This window comes from Saccopteryx bilineata, chromosome 3 (assembly GCF_036850765.1).
Source record: "Saccopteryx bilineata isolate mSacBil1 chromosome 3, mSacBil1_pri_phased_curated, whole genome shotgun sequence".
NCBI lineage: Eukaryota > Metazoa > Chordata > Mammalia > Chiroptera > Emballonuridae > Saccopteryx > Saccopteryx bilineata.
Window position 1 is genome coordinate 247,730,355 of NC_089492.1, and position 21,537 is coordinate 247,751,891.

Consider the following 21,537-nt stretch of genomic DNA (forward strand, 5'->3'; position numbering starts at 1 on the left):
AAGCCAGTATGAACTGACTTTCCTTTCTGATAGGGAAAGAAAAGAGAAACATTCACCAGATTGGCGGCTGCATACCATGGACCCGAAAACATGTTAATGTGCTCTAGGAAAGATGCCATATCTGACGTAGCAGCTGCAATTAGAACTTAGAACTACCACTTGGTTGATTTTGCTGTAGAGTTCACTGTCATCTTCCAGGATCCATCTAATTTTTGTAGGGGCCAAACCAGTGAATTAAATAGAGATATAATGGTGATCACTATCCCTGCACCCTTTAGGTCTTTAAGGATGGCATTTATCTTTGCCAATCCCTGATTACTAATGAGGTTGAACATCTTCTAACATGTTTATTGGCTTACTTCCTTTTCTTTGAAATCCCATAATTCATAACCATTTGTCTTTTTTTTTTTTTTAATGGTTTATCTAGTCCTTGGCACTCACCTTCACTAGACTGTGAACTTCTTGGAGCCAGAGAGTATTTCTTCTTTATCCTTGTGACCCTTGCAATAAACACAGACTGAACGAGTGATTTTTAACAAGATGAAAAAGCAATATTTGATTGGACATCCTGGTCTTCTTGAATCTTGAAACTAACCTCCTTAGCTAATGGGTAAGCCAATCCCTGACAGCAATTATATCATTCTGGTTGATTTAAAAGAAAATACAATGTTATCCAATCAAACCATCATTCTTTTGAAATCAAGGCAGTGTCACTGAGCCAATCGAAGCTCCCAAAGCCTTGTTTTCTGGATGGACTCCCCTCGATAGCAATAATGGGCCGTAACAAACTAAGCCTTCGTCCCACATGGCTGTGATAAACGCATCCAAAACACATTACAAATCTCAGAATGAGGCTCTGAGGCCTGAGGCTGCAGCAAAAGAAAACCAAGGTTGACAGGCACAAGTGTAAGAACCTGATATTCTTTAAATGAAAAAAGGCCAGCTGCCTGTTCCTTCACCATTGAACACAGTAAATGCATTATCTGAGCTTCCTGCCATTTTTCAAAGCTGGGACTCTCTAATGATATCTGTTTGGTCAACTCTAAACTTCATTTGTCAAAAAAAAAAAAATCTCTAATTTAGTAAATCTCGAGTGTTCTTTGCTTGGCCATAAATTGTCGGAGTTTTAAAAATGTTTTAATTTTCTAAAATATGTTTATATAGAAACATTTTTATCTTTCTAAAATGCAAACCTCATTAGGCCCCTCACCTCCTCACAAAGTTCTCATAGCCTCCAATTATCTGAAGGCCAAAGACCAAACTTGTTCACAAAGCCTCTAGGGCCCCGGCTAATGCTTTTGCCCCATTCCTAAGAACCTTATACCTCTACCACTCTGCATCATCTGCCTACACTTCACACCTCTGGGCTTTTGTACATATACTTATCCTTTTGCTAAGAACTATCCTTTGGCCTGACCTGTGGTGGTGCAGTGGGTAAAGCATTGACCTGGAATGCTGAGGCTGCCCGTTGGAAGCCCTGGGCTTGCCTGGTCAAGACACATATAAAAGTTGATGCTTCCTACTCCTCCCTTCCTGCTCTCTCTCTCCCCCCTCTCTAAAATGAATAAAGTCTTAAAAAACACACACACAGAAAAAACCATCCTTCAAGACTTGGTTCAAACATGAACTCTTTAAAGACTTTTCCTTCCCTTAGAATATTAATCACTCCTTTCTATACTTTCTCAACACTGTAAATAAATATATACAACAAACACCTTTTATGCTGTGCTGTAATTATTTACTTATGTGTCTGTCTCCCCACCAAGACTAAGAGCTCCTCCAGGGTAGATGTTATAGCTTATCTATCACAGTTTCCCCAGTGCCAGTCTGGTCTTTGGCACACAGTGAATAGGCAACACTGCTTGTTGAATGAATGAATGAAAATTAAGACTCAGTCCCTACCCAAAGGACCAGGACCTTCAATTTAACCACAAGAAGGAAAGGATCAATGGGCTGCTGAAGCAGACTCTAATTTCCCCAACTTCCCTAGCAACCAAACACATTTAGAAGACACATTCATGCCTCGACTTACAGGTAACTCAGAGAACCTAGGAACTTTGCCCACACCATTTCAAGGGTCAAGCCTTTCATTTTTAACAGGCAGGAACGCAGAGATGCTTCTTAGTGGGTGGGTCAGCTCAGATGGATGATTGCAAGCCTCGTTTCCTTCAGCAAGCACTCAGAATAGCTCCATTAGCATTCATGGAAATTCTGCACATGCGTCAAGGAGAAAACAGCCACAAATAACACAGCCTGCATTTCCAAATCTCCAAAGCACATTTCTGCAATCATTTTACTTTCCAACTATCACCACTGAAGCCTTTCAGCCACAGAACAATTTGTTTTCAACCTACTCTGGGTTTTTAAGTTAGCACAACTTTTTGGTTGCTTATAAAGGGAAGCGTCTGACTTCCAGTCTCTCTCCCTGCTCCAGCTTCTCTTCTTCAGCCTGTTAACAAAAAAACCGATCAGCTCCTGCTCAGAACCAGCCCACAAACTTTCACCCGTTGCTCAAGACCCTTCAGATTTGTCCTGGTCCTTGCCTTCCTCTCCTGCCTCATTTCCAGCTACTCTCCTCTCCTCTGGCCACACCAGTCACCTTCCAGCACCTCACAGTTCTGATTCTTTCCATACTCTGCTTTCTTTGCCAGGCATACACCTCAACCACCCAGTTAACTACTTCTGACCTTTAAAATCGCACCACACACAGGTATCACCTCCTCCAGGAAGTATCACCTAATTTGATTAGATACCTTTTTTGTAGACCCACAACTAGTCATTCAACTATTCAATAGTTAAGGAGACTTGAGTTTGTATTAGGCTTTGTTCTAGGTGCTGGAGATACAGCAGAGAACAAAACAAAGACTCGGCTTTCATGAAGCTTAAATTCTTTTACTTATTTATTAAAAATAATTTAAAACAAATTCCTGTTTTTAAAATTTTTACATTGATTTGGGGGGGGGTAAGAGAGAGAGGAGAGGCGCACCAACTTGTTCTACTTAGTTGTTCCATTTAGTTGTGCACTCACTGATCACTTCTTGTACATGTCCTGACTGGGGATCGAACCCGTGACCTTGGTGCAAGGGGACAACACTTTATTCACTGCGCCATTCAGACAAGGCTGAATTTTTAAAAATTGATTTTTAGAGAGAGACAGAGACAGAGAAACATCTACTTGTAGTTATACCTACTTGTGTATTTGCTGGTTGACTCCTGCATGTGCACCGACTAGGGATCAAACCCACAACCTTGATGCATCAGGTTGACACTCCAACCAACTGAGCTATCTGGCCAGGGTTTACATTATTTATTTATTTTATTTTCTTACAGGGACAGAGAGTCAGAGAGAGGAATAGATAGGGACAGACAGACAGGAACAGAGAGAGATGAGAAGCATCAATCATTAGTTTTTCATTGTGACACCTTAGTTGTTCATTGATTGCTTTCTCATATGTGTCTTGACTGTGGGCCTTCAGCAGACCGAGTAGCCCCTTGCTTGAACCAGTGACCTTGGGTCCAAGCTGGTGAGCTTTTGCTCAAACCAGATGAGCCCATGCTCAAGCTGGCGACCTCAGGGTCTCGAACCTGGGTCCTCGGCATCCCAGTCCGACGCTCTATCCACTGCGCCACTGCCTGGTCAGGCTGACATTTTTTTTTTTTAAGTTAAGTTACAGGTGTACAATTCTATAATACATCATTTGTATATTGCATTGTATGCTTCCCACCCAACGTCTGTGTCTTTCCATCACCATATGCTTGACCCCCTTTATCCTCTTTCCCTTCCCCCTGCCCTCCCTTCGGCTCTGGTAACCACCATGCTGTTGGGCTACAATCTAGTGGGGAGATGGAATCAAACGCACAACCACAGAACACGTGGATATGTCCAGAACAATACACAGGGTATTATGGTAGGGGCAGGAGGGGGAGTCAGGTAGAGAGCAGCATTTCAGAGAGAAAATAGCATGTGAACACACTTAGAGGGAGAGGGGCAGGTGAGATTTCCAGCTTTGATGTGTCCTTTTGTTTCTAGTATAGAGAGGTGAATTTGAGGTTAAGACTGGGCGCAAAGCTACCAGTTAGGAAGCCATGTAGACAACCTGGGAAACAGGATTAAGTCCTAAAGTGGCAGCAGAGATGGAGAAGAGGCAAGAGATTCTAAATATACATGAGAAGTAAAAGTATTAGGGGTTGGTTGGGAAAGGGTAGGAGAGGAGGCATCTAGGCTGAGCCCTAGGTTCCTAGCTTGAGTACCTGGGTTGCCAGCATTGCCCAGTGAGAGAAGACATGTAATATCTGAGATACCCATGGGGCATCTAGAAGAAATCATCGGACACTCAGGGAGCATGTATAGTCTGAAGATACAAATTGGAACATCATCTGTATGTAACCATGAGAAAGCAAATAAAATTAATTAACCTGGGAGACTGTATCCAGTCAAACAGACATGGGTTTTGAATCTTAGCTCTGCCATTCACTATCTGTGTGACCTTCAGTAAGTTACTAAACCATTCTGAGCCTCATTTTTCTTATCTTTAATTGGATATTATTATTACATAAATGTCTATCACAGTGCTAAGCACATGGTAGGTGCTTAATTATTATTCTAGCTCTAGGACTTCCTAGCAATAGGAAACTGAACAAGATACTTCTACTTGGTAAGCCTCGGGTCTCACCTGCAGCTGCTGCTAGGTACCCACAGTACCACGTGGAATGGGTGTTCAATAAATGGTTGCTGAGTAAATGAAGAAATCTAAAAAACACTGAAACAATGCCTCCTAACAACAGGTGAGAGGTTTAAACAGGATTAAAAAAGACTATATAAATGCTAATAAATTATCCACCACTTAGAAGGTAGACGATGTTAGTTCCTTCCTTTCTGTCCTTTCTAACCCATCCTGTCTATTTTTGTATTTTAAACTGTTTTAATAGCTCCTTCTTTTCATATTACAAACATGCTCCAGTCTTCCCAAACCTTCTAGAAAACCTTCCTTGGCTCTAGCTATATCTCTCAAATTCTTGCCCAACCATTCTTTATTTTCACCAGCTACTCAACCCAAAACACTTTTCAATGAACAAGCCATATCTTTTGCTTTGGGGGGGGGGAAGCCCCAGTTTATTATTACTTTAAAAAAAGCAAATATCATTTACATAATTGTTCAAGCAGACTTATACAGAGGTATTGCATTTTAAAATATATATATGCAATTCTTCTACTACAGTAATTCATTTCAAGAGAAATTTCATTATGTATCTTCTACAGAGCCCTAAACCGAGAGAGCCAAGTATTCAAATAAACCCCAAGGTGTAGGGACGCTTCAAGCCAGTTCTTCATTAGAAGCCTCAGCATGGGGGCTCCAGAGACCAACACAGAAGGTCTTCCGGGGAGAGCTGAAACGTTCAGATAAGTGAGTTCTGGAAAAAAGGGGTAGTTGGCTGGCTCTGGCAGGCTCACCCCTGGGGTAGAGCAAAGAGAATAGACAGGGGAGTTCTGAGAGGCACCGGAGCTATCTAAACTCAGGGGGATGGAGCCGAGTGAGCGGCAGCAGTAATTGAGTTTCAGTTACCTGCAGGGTGGCGAAATAAAGTAGTAACTTCATCTGCCTGACACGGGGGAAGTTTAGAGGTGTCCTTGGCATACTCGCAGTGAAATCCATCACCTTTTTGCTGTGCTGGGTGATAGCAACCGTACAGCGCTTCCTAGTGACAGCCAGTGCGTGTCCTGTTAGGCAGCACCAGGCGCTGCTGCTAATGAAGCGCTTCCTGCAGGCCTGGCTCCCAGGCTCTCTGCAGCCTCTGTCTGAAGGAATGGCACCATGGGAAAATTTAGCACAGCCAGTGTCAGCCATCAGCCAGACTCAAAAGAGTCTTTGAATGGCAGAGGGGGGCACGTTTTCTTTTCTGCCCAGCCCAGGGTTAGAACCATCCTCCGGTCATTTTTTGTGGGTCTGTACAAACGTGCCAACCGGCAGAGAGCCGTTCTTCAGCTGAGCCCGGATTTCAGCTCGGTGCTTTAATGTGAAGACCAGGGCTCTCACCGTCCGCCGGTAAGGCCCATTAATGAGGCGGGAGCAGAGATGAAACGTTTCCCGCTCAATATTTTCAACCAGTAGGTGATCCATCTAAAAAACAGCAAAATTATCAAATTAGGGCCTTGCATTGCATAAGGATTTAAAAACAAGAGAGGCTGGAGCACTCTGCTCAGAAGCTTCCATTAATCAACTGAGATTCAAGGACATCTACTTCCTGTCACAAGAGAAACAGGAAGAGCAAATTAATTCCACCCTGGCAATTAAGGAACAAGGCCATGTGCTTTGTGACAGGGACCTCATTCACAACCCCTGCCGGGTGGTAATATTTGCCATTATAACAGGAAACTGGCCTGAACTAAGCAACGGGTACTGGGCCCTGTACTTTACCAACCAGGAAACGAAGACCAAGGGTAATAAATCAGTATAACAGTTTATAATTTTTGGCAGGGGGTGTTGTTTTAAAAGTGACTTTAACCCCTTAGTGCATTTCAGAAACACTGGGTCTGGATCCTAATATGTGTGTAGAGCAGTTATAAATCACTTTTCACATTTAATGCTCACAACTCCTATTACCTCATTTTACAGATGAGGAAATGGAATCAAAGGTAAAGAAAGGTTCAAGGTCTTATAACCACTAAGAGGCAGAGCCGGGACTCTGACCTGGAACCCCAACTCCGAAGTTCATGTTTCTTCCCTTTCGCCACACAAAGTGCCCCCTCAACATTCTGAGAGACCGGGAGAGTTTGGGGAGACGCTTGCAGGGTCAACTAAGCAGAGCAGGCTTGGGGATGGAACCTGTAGCAATTCTGGGGTGGTCTGGCTCAGGCCCAAATCCTCCTACAGACACAGACATAATCACTGTAGGACAGGTCTGGGATCTGTCCAGTCTGGGTCCAGGGTAGCGGGGCTGCTGGTCAGAAAGCCCAGTCCTACCTCTCTTTCCAGGCCCGTTCCAGCCACTCCCCACCCAGTCCTGAGCATGGGCCGCAGGGGCCCGCTAAGCTGCCTTCACCAACCTCTGCGCCTCTGCACAGGTACGTGTCCCTCAGCAAGGTCCACTTTCCCTAGGAAATACCTTCCTATTTGTATGTCAAAATTCAGCTAAAAAGCAAAATGCCAAAAATCAAATCCTAGCTCAGAGGGCTGAAAGTTCTTCTTTGGGTTACCACAATGTCCTGAGCTTCCCTTAGTCATTATCATAATACAGTTTTGGTTTTTTTTAATATATTTTTTTCTCTTTTAACGTTTTATTTTCTGAAGCTGGAAACGGGGAGAGACAGTCAGACAGACTCCCGCATGCGCCCGAAGGGGATCCACCCGGCACGCCCACCAGGGGCGAAGCTCTGCCCACCAGGGGGTGATGCTCTGCCCCTCCGGGGCGTTGCTCCGCCGCACCAGAGCCACTCTAGTGGCCGGGCCATCTTTGCTCGAATGGAGCCTTGGCTGCGGGAGGGGAAGAGAGAGACAGAGAGGAAGGAGGGGGGGTGGAGAAGCAAATGGGCGCCTCTTCTATGTGCCCTGGCCGGGAATCGAACCCGGGTCCCCCACACGCCAGGCCGACGCTCTACCGCTGAGCCAACCGGCCAGGGCCTCATGATACAGTTTGATGATCCATTTTTTGTTTGTCTCCCCTAACAGCGAGTTCCTTGAATACGAGGCACAAATTTCTCTCTCTTACTTCCTTTCCCCCTTCATTCAAATATTTATATAGCACTTACTATGTGCCTGGCTCTGTGCTTGGGGAGAGGAAAAAGCAGTAACAAAGGCTGGTACAGTGTCTGACTCCACAAAGAGCACAGTCCAGTCAGAACAAGTAGTGAACAGGGACTGGGAGTGTGCCGAGTGCTGGGAAAGAGGGCAGCCGTGCATTGGGCAAGCCAGCCAGGGCCACACCGTCAGGAAAGAAATTTTAAGGAAAAAAAAAAAATGCACCAGAAATAAAAAAGGATCATCTGACATTTGATAAAATATCCTAATATAAGGAATGGATGGACCAAAACAAACAGAAAAAAGAAACTTGGAAGAAATAAGGACCAAGAAGGGAGCAGAATAGGACTGAGGGAGAAATAGAGAATGAATGTCCAGGCCTAGACATCTGCCTAGGAATAGGAGACAAAAGACATTCAGGGACCTTTATGGTCCTCATCACTGACTGACCATCCAGGCCTGTGCTGGAGTGAGTGGACGTGGCGTCCTGTCTCTCCGGAACCCAGACTCCTCAAGCTTTTCAGGGCCGCCAAGGTGGGCACTGAACTAGCCTGTGGCCTAAGGCAGCCCTGGTAGATTACTTTAGGAGGCTACAAGGGTGGCTGGCTGTCTGCCCAGCATTTGCCCAACAACATTTGCCAGAGAACCTCCTCAATCCAGTGTGAGACTGTTTAGAGATTCACTTAGTTTAATGTCAAGAAAATGTTTTTTTTTGCCCTGGCTGGTTGGCTCAGTGGTTGAGTGTTGACCCTGTGTGTGGAAGTCCTGGGTTTGATTCCCAGTCAAGGCACACAGGAGAATCGACCATCTGCTTCTCCACCCCCCCTTCCCCTCCTGCAGCCATGGCTCTAATGGTTCGAGCTGTTGGGCCCTGAGCGCTGAGGATGGCTCCATGGCCTTGCCTTAGGCACTGAAGTGGATCGGTTGCTGAGCAATGGAGCAGTGCCCCCGATGGGCAGAGCATTGCCCTGTAGGGGGTTGCCAGATGGATCCCAGTCAGGCGCATGTGGAAGTCTGTCTCTCTGTCTCCCTGCCTCTCACTTAAGAAAATAATAATAATAAGTAAATGTTTTTTCCTTTTTACTAAATTTACTGGGGTGACACTGGTTAACAAAATTACACAGGTTTTGGGTGCACAATTCCACAACACATTGTTTGTACACTGTACTGTATTGTGTGTTCACCACCCAAGTTGAAAGGAGTAGTTGTTTAGGGATAAAGGGTGTATGCACACATTTAAAAAGGTCATTCCATTCCATCAAACTGTAGTATTTATACAAATAACAACAACAACAAAAAACTCTGAGGGTGCCTTGGAATTCACATAACTAGATACTCATACATATTTCATTTAGCAAATAGCTGCTGAGTCGCTACCTGAGTCTGTCCTGATCTGGGTAGTGGGGAAACTGAGCAGAAAAGACCTGACCCTGCCTTTCTAGGACCCAGCTTAGAGAGGAGATGCGTGTACACAAACAACCATGGGGTTGTGGAACAGGTGTTCTATCAGCCGTGTGGTGGGAATAGGGAGCAAGCATCTAACAATTCTCACATGTGCTTTCTAACTAAATGAAGGCCAATCTGAATGAAGAAATTAAGAAAAACATCAGGGACACTAAAATGTAAATTATGTGGGAAAATGTCATGTACCTTTTTGTATAACAAGTTCACTGCACGAAGTGAAGAATGCCTACTTATGACTGCCTTTGGATAATACAAACTTTCCCAAGTTGTTGAGTCCTTTCCAATGGGTCCTAACTTAGTGATTTAGGTAAGACTCTTGGGGACTTAGCTAAAGATCCAGAGTCTCACTGAGACCTTGAGAAAAAGGGGTTTTGCTGTGAGATGCATCTGTAGAAATAGAACTGGGAATGTTATAGAAAACCTAGGGACTTATTCAGGGACCATATTCCCTGGGCCTCTCATGATCTGCTTGGTCTCCTCCTCACAGATTTTTCCTCCTCTCTATTTGCCTTACTTGCCACCAATTCTAACTGCCTTCTTCTCCCCCCATACTCTACACATCTCTACTCACGGCCTCTGCTTCCTCAGAACTCCTCCAACATCTGTTTTGTCTCAACATTCCCATTGTTGTTTTTTTAGTATTTCCTAGTTCACATTTCTCAGAGGCAGAGAATCTGATTTGCCTTCCCTATCTATTTGTACCTGTGAGTTATCCAGTTGTTCTATCCTGGACAAATTGGCTATAGCTAGGAGAAGATATAAAACATGACCACCTAGAGCTATCTTTCATCAAGGATTCTGGCCTCAGTAGGAAATGGTGCCATAATCAATTAGTGATGTCTGCCACGTCTGTAAGCCCTTCATAAAGTAAGGGAACAAGGCCTTCTTCCTGTGTGTACCTTAAGTGCAGAACTCTCCACACTGTACTGTAACTATTTATTTGCCTATCTCCCCAAGAAGACTGTGAGCCCATCTAGGGATGATACTGTGTTGGATCCATTTCTAAACTCCCCATGCCTAGCATAGGTACTAGCACATGGTAAGAACTTAGTAAATATTGTATCTGTTAAATAAATGTCCTGTTTTCCCCATGTAAGTGCTCTCCTTTCCTACTCTTTCAATAACATCTTATATATAACAGATATGAAATATGTTTTTATTTTATATATTTTTTCTAGTTAGCAAAATCCTACCCCTCTTGCAAAGGCCAGTTCAATTGCCATCTCTTCCATACAACATTCCCAGATCCACCCATCAGATTTCACATTCTGTCCTTTGTGTGTCTACACCACGTGCTAGTACCACTATTTCAGATATAGTCTTGCCTTATATTAGTCATTTACAGGCTCTGAACCAGGAGAGAGTAAGCTTTCTTAATACCATATAATTTTTTTTGAGATTTCCTACTTCTTCTTCTTTTTTTTAATGTTTATTGTATAGATTTTAGAGAGAGAGGAATGGCGAGAGAGAGACAGGACTATCGATCTGTTCCTGTATGTGCCCTGACCAGGGATCGAACTGGCAACCTCTGCACTTCAGGACGATGCTCTCACCAACTGAGCTATTTGGTCAGGGCAAGTAAGCTTTCTTAAGATAACGAATGCAACTCACTTATATTTGCATTCTCCCCTGGCACTAGTGGAGCAGTACTAAACATTTACTGAATTGAATATCCACTGGAAACAAACTTTGTGTGAGTTTTAGTACAAATAGCATGCTTGAATTTGTACATATCTAACCACACTTTTTTTTGACCACTTAAATACATTTATGAAAGAGCTGGTCAAAGCCAGAGGTGCAGTTTGAGACCATTAAACAAAGAAAAAACTAACAGTCCCATATGGGGATGTACCCCTGACCTGGATCTCATTAGCACCATCTGACAACCAACTGGGCCAACCAGCCAGTGTTTCATAACTCTTAATGATACAGGCTCACTTTGAGAATCAGGTTCTTTTTTTTTTTAATGACATAATAGGAAAATGATCACAGGCTATGAGGTAGGAAGGAGAGTGGATAATGAGGAAGGGGAAGTAAGAGAATGACACCACAGGGGATGTTCATATGAGGAAAGATCTAAAAGATAGGGAGGAACAAAGAAGATCTGGAAGGGAGAAAGTAAAGGGGAATGGAGCCAGGGTCTCAACAATGGGAGTTTCTATTCATCTATTCCATTATCCCAAGAACAAGGAAACAATCCATGAACCTGGAAAGCAAGAGCTATACAGTAATAAAGAGACACATTTGACTGTGTGTGTATATTCCACATCTGTGGCTTTCACTATTAAAGAATATGACCAAAACAAATAACATGAAGACATTTTTTCTACAAAAATGTAATGAGTAGATCTGCAAAAACACATGCTAGGATCAAACTGGAAAGGCTTTTTAGTCATTGGACCAATAACTTACCCAACGGCTTACTGTCTGATAAAGCACATTTGTGGAGATCGGATGTCTGATTTGAATGCACTAAACATTGCTTACTGTCAAAGAATGGGTCATTGATTTACCCTAATATGAAAATGTTTCAGATGATAATAGGTGCTAAGTGTTAGCTGTTATGCAAAAGCGTTTATTATATAAAATTCTCTGACATATCAAACTTATAAAATTACTATCAAATACTGTTTATGCAAGGAAAATAGATTGATTTTTTCGCCAGGGAACAGAGTACGATGCATCCTTTTAATTTTTAAATTTTACTCTTTGGGAACAAAACCACTCAACTATGCTTAATCTGATATTTTTTCCAATTACATTAGAAAGCACTAACGAATGTATCACTTTTTTAACTTTGCTTTGTAACACTTGAGTGCTTACCACTCGATGTGCCATTTAAAGGATAATTAATGGATAAACTAAAAGGATAATTATTATGGAGTTTAATATAGTAGGCAAACTACTCATTAATCCTTACAAGCAGTGCTTCGTTATTATCATTTACGTAAAAAGATACCACAGGGAACTGCTATTTACCACCACATTAACTACTTATTATGTACCCACATCCTATGTTTCTGTACTAATTTTGGTTTATTTAAAATAAAAACTTTATTTAAAATATCAAATAGCAAGTCTTATTGGCTAATCAATACTCTAGAAAATGAGACTTACAACCTTCAAATTTTTTCTCCCTTCCAAAGATTTAATATTCATTAAAGCTTCGTTTAGGAAAAGGTAAGCAAATTTAACAGCATAGCAATTCGCTGAACTAGCAAACATTAAAAATTATAAATGAAAAAATAAACATATATAGAAAAGGATATACAAAATGACACTAACTGGCACTGATTTAAGATTAATAAGACTATCCAAATGTAAATAACTGTCAATTTTCTGCAGTGTTATTTAAATAATCAATAAAACTTGATTTATCTTATGGAACATTTGGCACATAACTGGCTCTTAATAATCTGGGATAATCATAACTTTATAGCATTCATTTAAAAAGCCACAATAATTCACCAAACAGAAAATGCACCAATGTTTCAATGGTGACCTTATTTTTCCTTTCTAAATTTTTCTCATTTTCTATTATAAGTTTATATTTAAAACCCAAAACTTTATTTTAAAAAAGTAAATAATATACTACAAGTCCATTTACCTTCTTTTTGTGGATGCATTATTAAAATAGAAAGGCTAAAATATTTTTCAGCGATTTAGCATTTAAATCAGACTTCTAAATTGCTTTTTTTGTTAATAATATTGTTGTTCTTAAGAAAACTTTAATAAGGATACCCTAAGAAGAAAAAATATAGATGTTACATGTCTGATTTTTCCAGAGTATAAATCGACCCCTAAGGTTTGTTTGATGATGGTTATTAATATTATTGTTAATGAGCAAAAATCCTTCTAGCATGTATGCTTCAAACAACTAATGTCATCTGAACTGCTGGTTAGAGAACAGGAATTATGTCTACTGAATTGAGACATAGCTTTAGAACTAAAGGTATGAGTATGGACAATAAATGCGGGAGTAAAGTAAAGTCTTTTCAATAAACAGCTATTTATTTTGTCATTGATATTGCATAACACAGTTTACCCCAGAATTTTTGCTACAGTGGGAAGGAAAAGAATTTTAAATGGAAGCAGCCAACATTTATTAAGTGACTTCTAATCACCAGGCACTATACTATTTTTTTTACATAAATGGTTGATTAATTCTTTCCAATAACCTTAGGTGGTAAGTATAAGAATTACTTTCCATATAAAAAAAATTTAGTCTCAAAAATGTTAAGGGAGGCCCTGGCTGGATAGCTCAGTTGGTTAGAGCATTCTACGTCAAGTTTATGGGTTCAACCCACAGTCAGGGCACATATGAGAATCAACTAATGAAAGAATAAGTAAGTGGAATGATAAATTGATGTTTCTCTCTCTTTCTCTAATAAGTTAATTAAAAAAAATGTCAAGGGATTTGCCTAAGGTGCCACAGCTGGTACATACTAGAGCCAGGGTTTTAGTCAAGGTCTTTCTAGTTCCTCTGTACAACCCTATCTCCCAAAATGATTACAAATCCAGAATGCTTATAGAAAAAGCAGAATAAAGCCATAACATTAAGACTATGAAAGTCCACTATAAAAATGTGAAGCTCACTCAACTAAGAGCTCCTAGTCTGACCAGGTGGTGATGCAGTGGGTAGTGTCGGCCTGGGATGCAGAGGACTCAGGTTCGAAACTCCGAGGTTGCCAGCTTGAGCACAGGCTCACCAGCTTGAGCATGGGATTATTGGCTTGAGTCTGGGATCACAGACGTGTCCCCGTGGTCATTAGCTCAAGCCAAAAGGTCGCTGGCTTGAAGCCCAAGGTTGCTGGCTTGAGCCTAAGGTCGCTGCCTTGAGTACTTGAGTAAAGGGTCACTGGCTTAGCTGGAGCTCCTGGGTCAAGATACATAAGAAAGCAATCAATGAACAAATATGATGCTGCAACAAAGACTTGATGCTTCTCATCTCTCTCTCTTCCCGTCTGTCTGTCCCTGTCTGTCTCTCTCTCACTAAAAAACAACAACAAAAAAAAAAGACCTCCTAGAAATCACATTATAACCAGACATTACCTCTAATTCCAACACTTCTGAGAGTAATTTCTGGGCGTTTTTCCTAAATGTCTCAGTTTTGGAATCACTTCGGACTTCAATAGATGGTCTATCTGCATGTTTCTCAATAAAAGTTCTCCACTCAGTGTAAACTTCTCTGGCAAGACAAGCCACTTCCGAATCTGAGTGCTGACGCATCTTGTTCACAGTGTGACCTGAACAAAATAAGAGAAAACAGAAAAAAAAAAAAGGTTGTTCTGTCTCCTGTAAAGTACAGGACCAGATGGACTTGGACTGACGTGCTATAGCAATTAGTAATTCACCCTCTGAAGGATTTGAAGGCTTTTGTGCAAATGACCATTTCTCAAAGACTAAGATTATAAGATAATCACTGGGGGAGAATCACTGGACTAGTCAATATAGTAAGTCATAAAATAGAAGCATGATCAATAGATACTTAGAACAACTAAGGTACCAATTCCTTAATCCAAAACTACAATAAAAGAAAATGAATTAAGCATTCTTATCTTTCTGGTACATCTTATCTTTCTTATATTTCAGAACAACCAAGTAGCTTTAGTTATTGAGGGAATAAATGTTCTTTATCCAGCTAATAAATGTAAAATGATTGACAGAATTTTAAAAAATCTGTGGCCCTGGCCGGTTGGCTCAGTGGTGGAGCATCGGCCTGGCGTGCAGAAGTCCCAGGTTCGATTCCCGGCCAGGGCACACAGGAGAAGCGCCCATCTGCTTCTCTACCTCTCCCCCTCGCCTTCCTCTCTGTCTCTCTCTTCCCCCCCTGCAGCGAGGCTCCATTGGAGCAAGGATGGCCCGGGTGCTGGGGATGGCTTCCTTGGCCTCTGCCCCAGGCGCTAGAGTGGCTCTGGTCGCAACAGAGCGACGCCCCGGAGGGGCAGAGCATCACCCCCTGGTGGGCAGAGCGTCACCCCCTGGTGGGCATGCCGGGTGGATCCTGGTCGGGCGCATGCAGGAGTCTGACTGTCTCTCCCCGTTTCCAGCTTTTTTTCCAGGAAAAAAAAAAAAAGGCTGACCTGTGGTGGCGCAGTGGGATAAAGCATAGATTTGGAACACTGAGGTCACCGGTTCGAAACCCCAGGCTTACCTGGTCAAGGCACATATGGGAGTGGATGCTTCCTGCTCCTCCCCCTTCTCTCTCTCTCTCTCTCTCCCTCTTTCCCTCTCTCTCTTCTCTGAAAATTGAATAAAGTCTTTAAAAAAATTAAAAAAAAAAATCTGTGGGACTTCCAGTTAAGATGGTGGCGTAAGTAAACATGGTATGTACCTCGCCTCCTCACAACCACATCAAAATTACAATGAAACTACAGAATAACCATTATTCAGAACCTCCTGAAATCTGGCTGAACGTAAATCCTACAACCAAGAAATGAAAAAGAAGCCATATTGAGACTGGTAGGGGTGGAGATGCAAAAAAGACTGGTCCCAAACCCACATATGGTGAATAAAAATCAGGAGGGGTAGTTCAGCTGTGGAGGGACCCCTCTGACCAGTGAGGGGTCCCAACCCCATACCAGGGTCCCCAACCCAGGGTTCCAGTGCCAGGAAGAGAAGTCCCCATAACTTCTGGCTGTCAAAACCAGCGAGGACTGTGGCTGAATGAGATGAAGGGGTGCTGGGGCCCCAGGCTGCTCCTCTCAAGGGCCCACACACGGACTTACTCAGACTCACTCCCTCTGAGCTTCAGCACAGGGGCAGCAGCTTGAAAGGCACAGAGGCATATAGGGAGGGACTGAATTGTCTGGCATCAAGGCGAGAGCTGGGGGTGGGCAGCTTTCTGCCAGACAAAGTGCTGGCAGAAGCCATTGTTCCTTTGATGGGCCCTCTCCCCACAGAGCTGGCAAGCGGGTGCCATATCTGAGACTCCATCAACCTGGCTCACATTATTTGCCACGTTCTGATGATTCCTTGAGGACCCACCCCTATCAACTTGCAGGGCCATCCAAGTTGTTTCCAGAGGCTTTTCCATTCAAATGGTCTGTCATGGCTCATGCTTCAGATTTTCCTAAAATCTCTAAAACAAGCATCTGGCCTCAGCATGCCCTGTACCTTTCACTGTGGCCACAGGCCTGGCACTAAGAGCAGACAGCCTTAGTTCACAGCTTGGCCTCACCTGGGCACCTCCAAGCCCAGCAAAAGTAGCAACCACCTACAGATTGCTTCATAGCTCATGCCAGGTGACCGCAGGCAGAACACAGGCAGTGGCTGACCTTGGCCTGCACCTCCCAGGAAGCCCCGGAACCACTGTACCAGTGGACAGCTTCAGACCATGTCAAAGTAGCACCCAACCATCTCCACAAGTGACACACTCAAAGAGCAGAATCAGCAAGCACCAGAGCCCCGCGGATCCTTGATAGTGGTTGCAGGTCACAGCCAGTCTTTGCAGACGATCAGCCTGGGGGGAAATCCCTCCCATTGATGTGCAACAACAATGAGGCTGAACTACAAGAGGTGGGTGTGCACAGCCCACATGGGGGCACACCCTGAGTGCCTGGGGGTTGGGGAGGCTATGTTCTGTAGGGTTCAGTGGCAGAGCCTCCCCAACCCCCAAATTTGTACTTCATAGTCCCTTCACCTTTTTTTACCCATCCCCCCATCTGACAAGTGTCAAAATATTCTCTGTATCTGTGAGTCTGTTTCTGTTCTGCTTGTTTATTTATTTTTAAGATTCAGTCATTGATACATATGTCTTTATTGCTATTTTATTGTTCAAATCTTTTATCTTTTTTTCTTCTTCTTAAAGAAGAGGTTTTAACATTTCAAATACTACTGGTTTGGTGGTGGTGAACTCCTTTAGTTTTTTTTCTTGTCTGGGAAGCTCTTTATCTGTCTTTCAATTCTAGATGATAGCTTTGCTGGATAGAGTAATCTTGGCTGTTAGATCCTTGCTTTTTATCACTTTGAATATTTTTTGCCAACTACATCCAGCATGAAAGGTTTCTGTTCAGAAATCAGCTGAAAGTCTTATGGGAGTGCCCTTGTAGGTAACTAACTGCTTTTCTCCTGCTGCTTTTAAGATTCTGTCTTTAATCCTTTACATTTTAATTATGATGCGTCTCGGTGCGGGTCTCTTTGAGTTCATCTTGTTTGGGACTCTCTGCACTGAACTTGTATATCTAGTTCCTTCACTATGTTAGGGAAGTCTTCTGTCATTATTTTTTCAAATAGGTTTTCAATTTCCTGCTATCTCTGTTCTTCCCGCATCCCCATGATGAGCCAATATTTATTTTCAAAGGTACATTTGTGGCCTGACTGGTGGTGGCACAGTGGACAGAGTGTTAACCTGGGACGCTGAAGTCTCAGGTTTGAAACCCTGAGGTTGCTGGCTTGAGCTCAAACTCGCCAGCTTGAGTGTAGGGTCTCTGGCTTGAGCATGGAATCATCAACAAGATCCCATGGGTAACTGGCTTGAACCCAACGACTGCTGGCTTGAAGCCCAGGGTCACTGGCTTGAACAAGGGGTCACTGGCTTAGCTTGAGCACTCTGGTCAAGGCACATATGAGAAGCAATCAATGAATAACTAAAGTGAGGCAACTACAAGTTGAAGCTTCTCATCTCTTTCTCTCTCTCTCTCTCTAAAAAAAAGTACATTTGTGTACACATATAAACACTATGTGTGTTTATATGCAGAAGAAAAATTCTAAAAGAATTTATAATGAAATTATTCATGGGTCTCCTCCGAGTAGTGGGACGGTGTGTGTCTATGAGTTCCAGCTCACAATCTTGTGGGTTGGGTCAAACTGTAAGCACTTCTAACAGTGCAGGCTATGCTGTAACAGAGCTGCATTCGGGCTTCTTTGGAATCAAGAACCTTCTCTATATGTGTTCCCCATCATATCCTTTTCTCTTTCCAAGAAATGCGCCTGACTAGGCTGTGGTGCAGTGGATAGAGCGTCGGACTGGGATGCAGAGGACCCAGGTTCGAAACCCCGAGGTCACCAGCTTGGGCACGGGCTCATCTGGTTTGAGCAAAAGCTCACCAGCTTAGACCCAAGGTCCCTGGCCCAAGCAAGGGGTTACTTGGTCTGCTGAAGGCCCGCAGTCAAGGCACATATGAGAAAGCAATCAATGAACAACTAAAGTGTCACAACAAAGAACTGATGATTGATGCTTCTCATCTCTCTTCGTTTCTGTCTGTCTGTCCCTTCTATTCCTCTGACTCTCTCTGTCCCTAAAAAAAAAAAAAAAAAAAGAAATGCGCTGTTGGTCCAGCTTTATATACAAGAACTGAAAACACAGAAGTCTCTCAAACAGAGTGCCCTCCTACTTGTCAAACCAATGCCTTCTTCATCCTGATGTTATTTGATTCTTCAGTGGCACCTGACACCGCTGCCTTCTTCCTTCTGAAATATTCTCTTCCACTGTTTTTTTTTTTGTATTTTTCTGAAGCTGGAAACGGGGAGAGACAGTCAGACAGACTCCCGCATGCGCCCGACCGGGATCCACCCGGCACGCCCACCAGGGGCGACGCTCTGCCCACCAGGGGACGATGCTCTGCCCCTCTGGGGCGTCGCTCTGTTGCGACCAGAGCCACTCTAGCGCCTGGGGCAGAGGCCAAGGAGCCATTCCCAGCGCCCGGGCCATCTTTGCTCCAATGGAGCCTTGCTGCAGAAGGGGAAGAGAGAGACAGGAAGGAGAGGGAGGGGGGCGTGGAGAGGCAAATGGGCGCCTCTCCTGTGTGCCCTGGCTGGGAATCGAACCCGGGACTTCTGCATGCCAGGCCGACGCTCTACCACTGAGCCAACCGGCCAGGGCCTCTTCCACTGTTTTTTTTGAGACACAATCTTTACTGGTTCTCCTCTTTCTTCTCTATTTCTTCTGCTGGTTGTAGATGCCTTGCTCGCTGCAGTGTTATTCTTAGTCTCTTCTCTTCTTTTTTCATCTGCCTTCCCTGAGTAATCCTACCCACTCCTGTGGTCCAACTACCATCTGCAAGCAGACGACTACCAAATATGTACCTCTAGCCCAGTGGTTCTCAACCTGTGGGTCGCGACCCCAGCGGGGGTCGAACGACCGGAACACTGGGGTCGCCTAAAGCCATCGGCAATACATATTTTATTTAAAAATGTATTGTATAATAGGCCCTGGCCGGTTGGCTCAGTGGTAGAGCGTCGGCCTGGCGTGCGGGGGACCCGGGTTCGATTCCCGGCCAGGGCACATAGGAGAAGCGCCCATTTGCTTCTCCACCACCCCCTCCTTCCTCTCTGTCTCTCTCTTCCCCTCCCGCAGCGAGGCTCCATTGGAGCAAAAATGGCCTGGGCGCTGGGGATGGCTCCTTAGCCTCTGCCCCAGGCGCTAGAGTGGCTCTGGTCGCCGCAGAGCGACGCCCCGGAGGGGCAGAGCATCGCCCCCTGGTGGGCAGAGCCTCGCCCCTGGTGGGCGTGCCGGGTGGATCCCGGTCGGGCGCATGCGGGAGTCTGTCTGACTGTCTCTCCCCGTTTCCAGCTTCAGAAAAAAAAAAAATGTATTGTATAATAAATATGTATTTTCCGATGGCTTTAGGCGACCCCTGTGTTCCGGTCGTTCGACCCCCGCCGGGGTCTTGACCCACAGGTTGAAAACTGCTGCTCTAGCCCAAAGGCTCTCAGTGAGCACAAGACCCACATATTTGTCCCCAACTACACATCTCTGATGTTTGTTTTGCAAACACCTCTAAATCAACATTTCTAAAATGGAAAACAAAATTCAACACGATTCCCCTCAGTCCCTCCTCCTGTATTTCCTATCACACAATGGTACCACCATTCACCCATCATGTCAGGCTCCTTAACATTTTTTTCTTTCCCTTTTTCTGTCCAGCTGCCTCTTTATCCTCCCTGCTACCCCTGATTCAGGTCCTCATCACCTCTCCACGGGTCTACTGCAATTATTTACTAACCAATCTCTGTCCTCAGTCTAGCCTTCTCCAATTTACCTTCTATAGTGAAGTCAAAAATAACTTTTTAAAAACACAACTTGATCACATCACTCCCTTACCAAATACTCTTCAGTGGCTCTCTCCACTGCCCTCAATTAATTCCTAAGTATAGCATTCAGCTCTGGATGACCCGACCCTCTTTGGCCTTACCTCTCATAAGGTCACCCTCTTTTCTCCCCCCTCACACCCAGCCCTCCTGCTCCTTTATCTCCATGCACTAAGTTCTAGACACAGGAAACAGTTTGTACATCCTTGTTCTGGTTCAGGCTGTCTAGCCTTCTTACATTTCTGTGCCTTAGCTCACTGTCCCCTCTGCCTAACAGGGGGTCCCCAATCTTTTTTACACAGGGGGCCAGCTCACTGTCCCTCAGACCGTTGGAGGGCCGCCACATACAGTGCTCCTCTCACTGACCACCAATGAAAGAGGTGCCCCTTCCGGAAGTGTGGCGGGGGGCCAGATAAATGGCCTCAGGGGGCCACATGCAGCCCATGGGGCCGTAGTTTGGGGATGCCTGGCCCTAGAATGTTTAAATGCTCACTTTCCCTTCTAAATTGCAAATATCTGAGGACAGAACCCATACCTTACTCCAAGTTATATTCTCAGCTCTCAGAATAGTGCCTACCACAGAATCATCAGTAAATGTTTGCTGAACTGAATCAAAGTTAAATAAAAAAAAAATTTATATTTGGATTTCAAATTGGTTTTGTACTAATATTTGAATATGGATGCAGTTGATTGGGAAAATCACACAATTGTAAACAAAATAATGGAACAACACAGTAAAGAATTGAATCCAAAGGCACTGGGAAAATCAAAAGCTTCTAATTCTTACCCATTGCTAAGAATTCTTTCTGCTTACTACTCCTAATTTTATATGAATTATCTCATTTAATTTTTATAACTAAACAATGAATTAAATACTATTTTTATATCTCTTTTTACAAATGAGAAACTGAAGCTCAGCAAAGTAACGTGCCCAGATCTCACGGCTAGTATGTGTGGAAGCCAGGGCTGGAATACAAGTGGCCTGACTCCAGGGCCTGTACACTAACACCCTTTACTTCTCTGTTGTTAGGAACTGGGACACAGGGAGTGTTCAATAAGGTTCTGTTGAGATGTTGTTCACCTTCTTGGTACTATTCCCAAATCAGAAGAGCACAGGCCTTGAGAGGGGGCGACAGGGCTTCAGGCTTCATCTCCCAGGACAGGGCAGTCCAGTCAATGCTTCTGGCCTGCAGGGGGCAATGCATCTCATGGATAACTCTCAGAGGAGCGCCACCCAGACTGGTCAGCAGCTCTGCCAGCACCAAGGAGATCATCCCAGGAAGGGCAAGGCTGTAAGGGAGCCCAG

General features: G+C 43.9%; 1 protein-coding gene across 2 annotated transcripts in view; it reads right to left on the bottom strand.

The window, feature by feature from the left end:
* Positions 1 to 5,090: 5,090 nt before the first annotated feature.
* TCEANC2 (transcription elongation factor A N-terminal and central domain containing 2) overlaps positions 5,091 to 21,537 on the bottom strand; it is a 44,001-nt gene continuing 27,554 nt past the window's right edge. For both annotated transcript variants that reach the window (XM_066269121.1, XM_066269120.1), the window contains exons 4-5: positions 14,253 to 14,446; positions 5,091 to 6,119 (exon numbers count right to left, since the gene is read on the bottom strand). In XM_066269121.1, the coding sequence (XP_066125218.1) occupies positions 5,931 to 6,119; positions 14,253 to 14,446 (383 nt within the window). In that variant the 3' untranslated portion in view covers positions 5,091 to 5,930. The remainder of the gene's footprint in view (positions 6,120 to 14,252; positions 14,447 to 21,537) is intronic.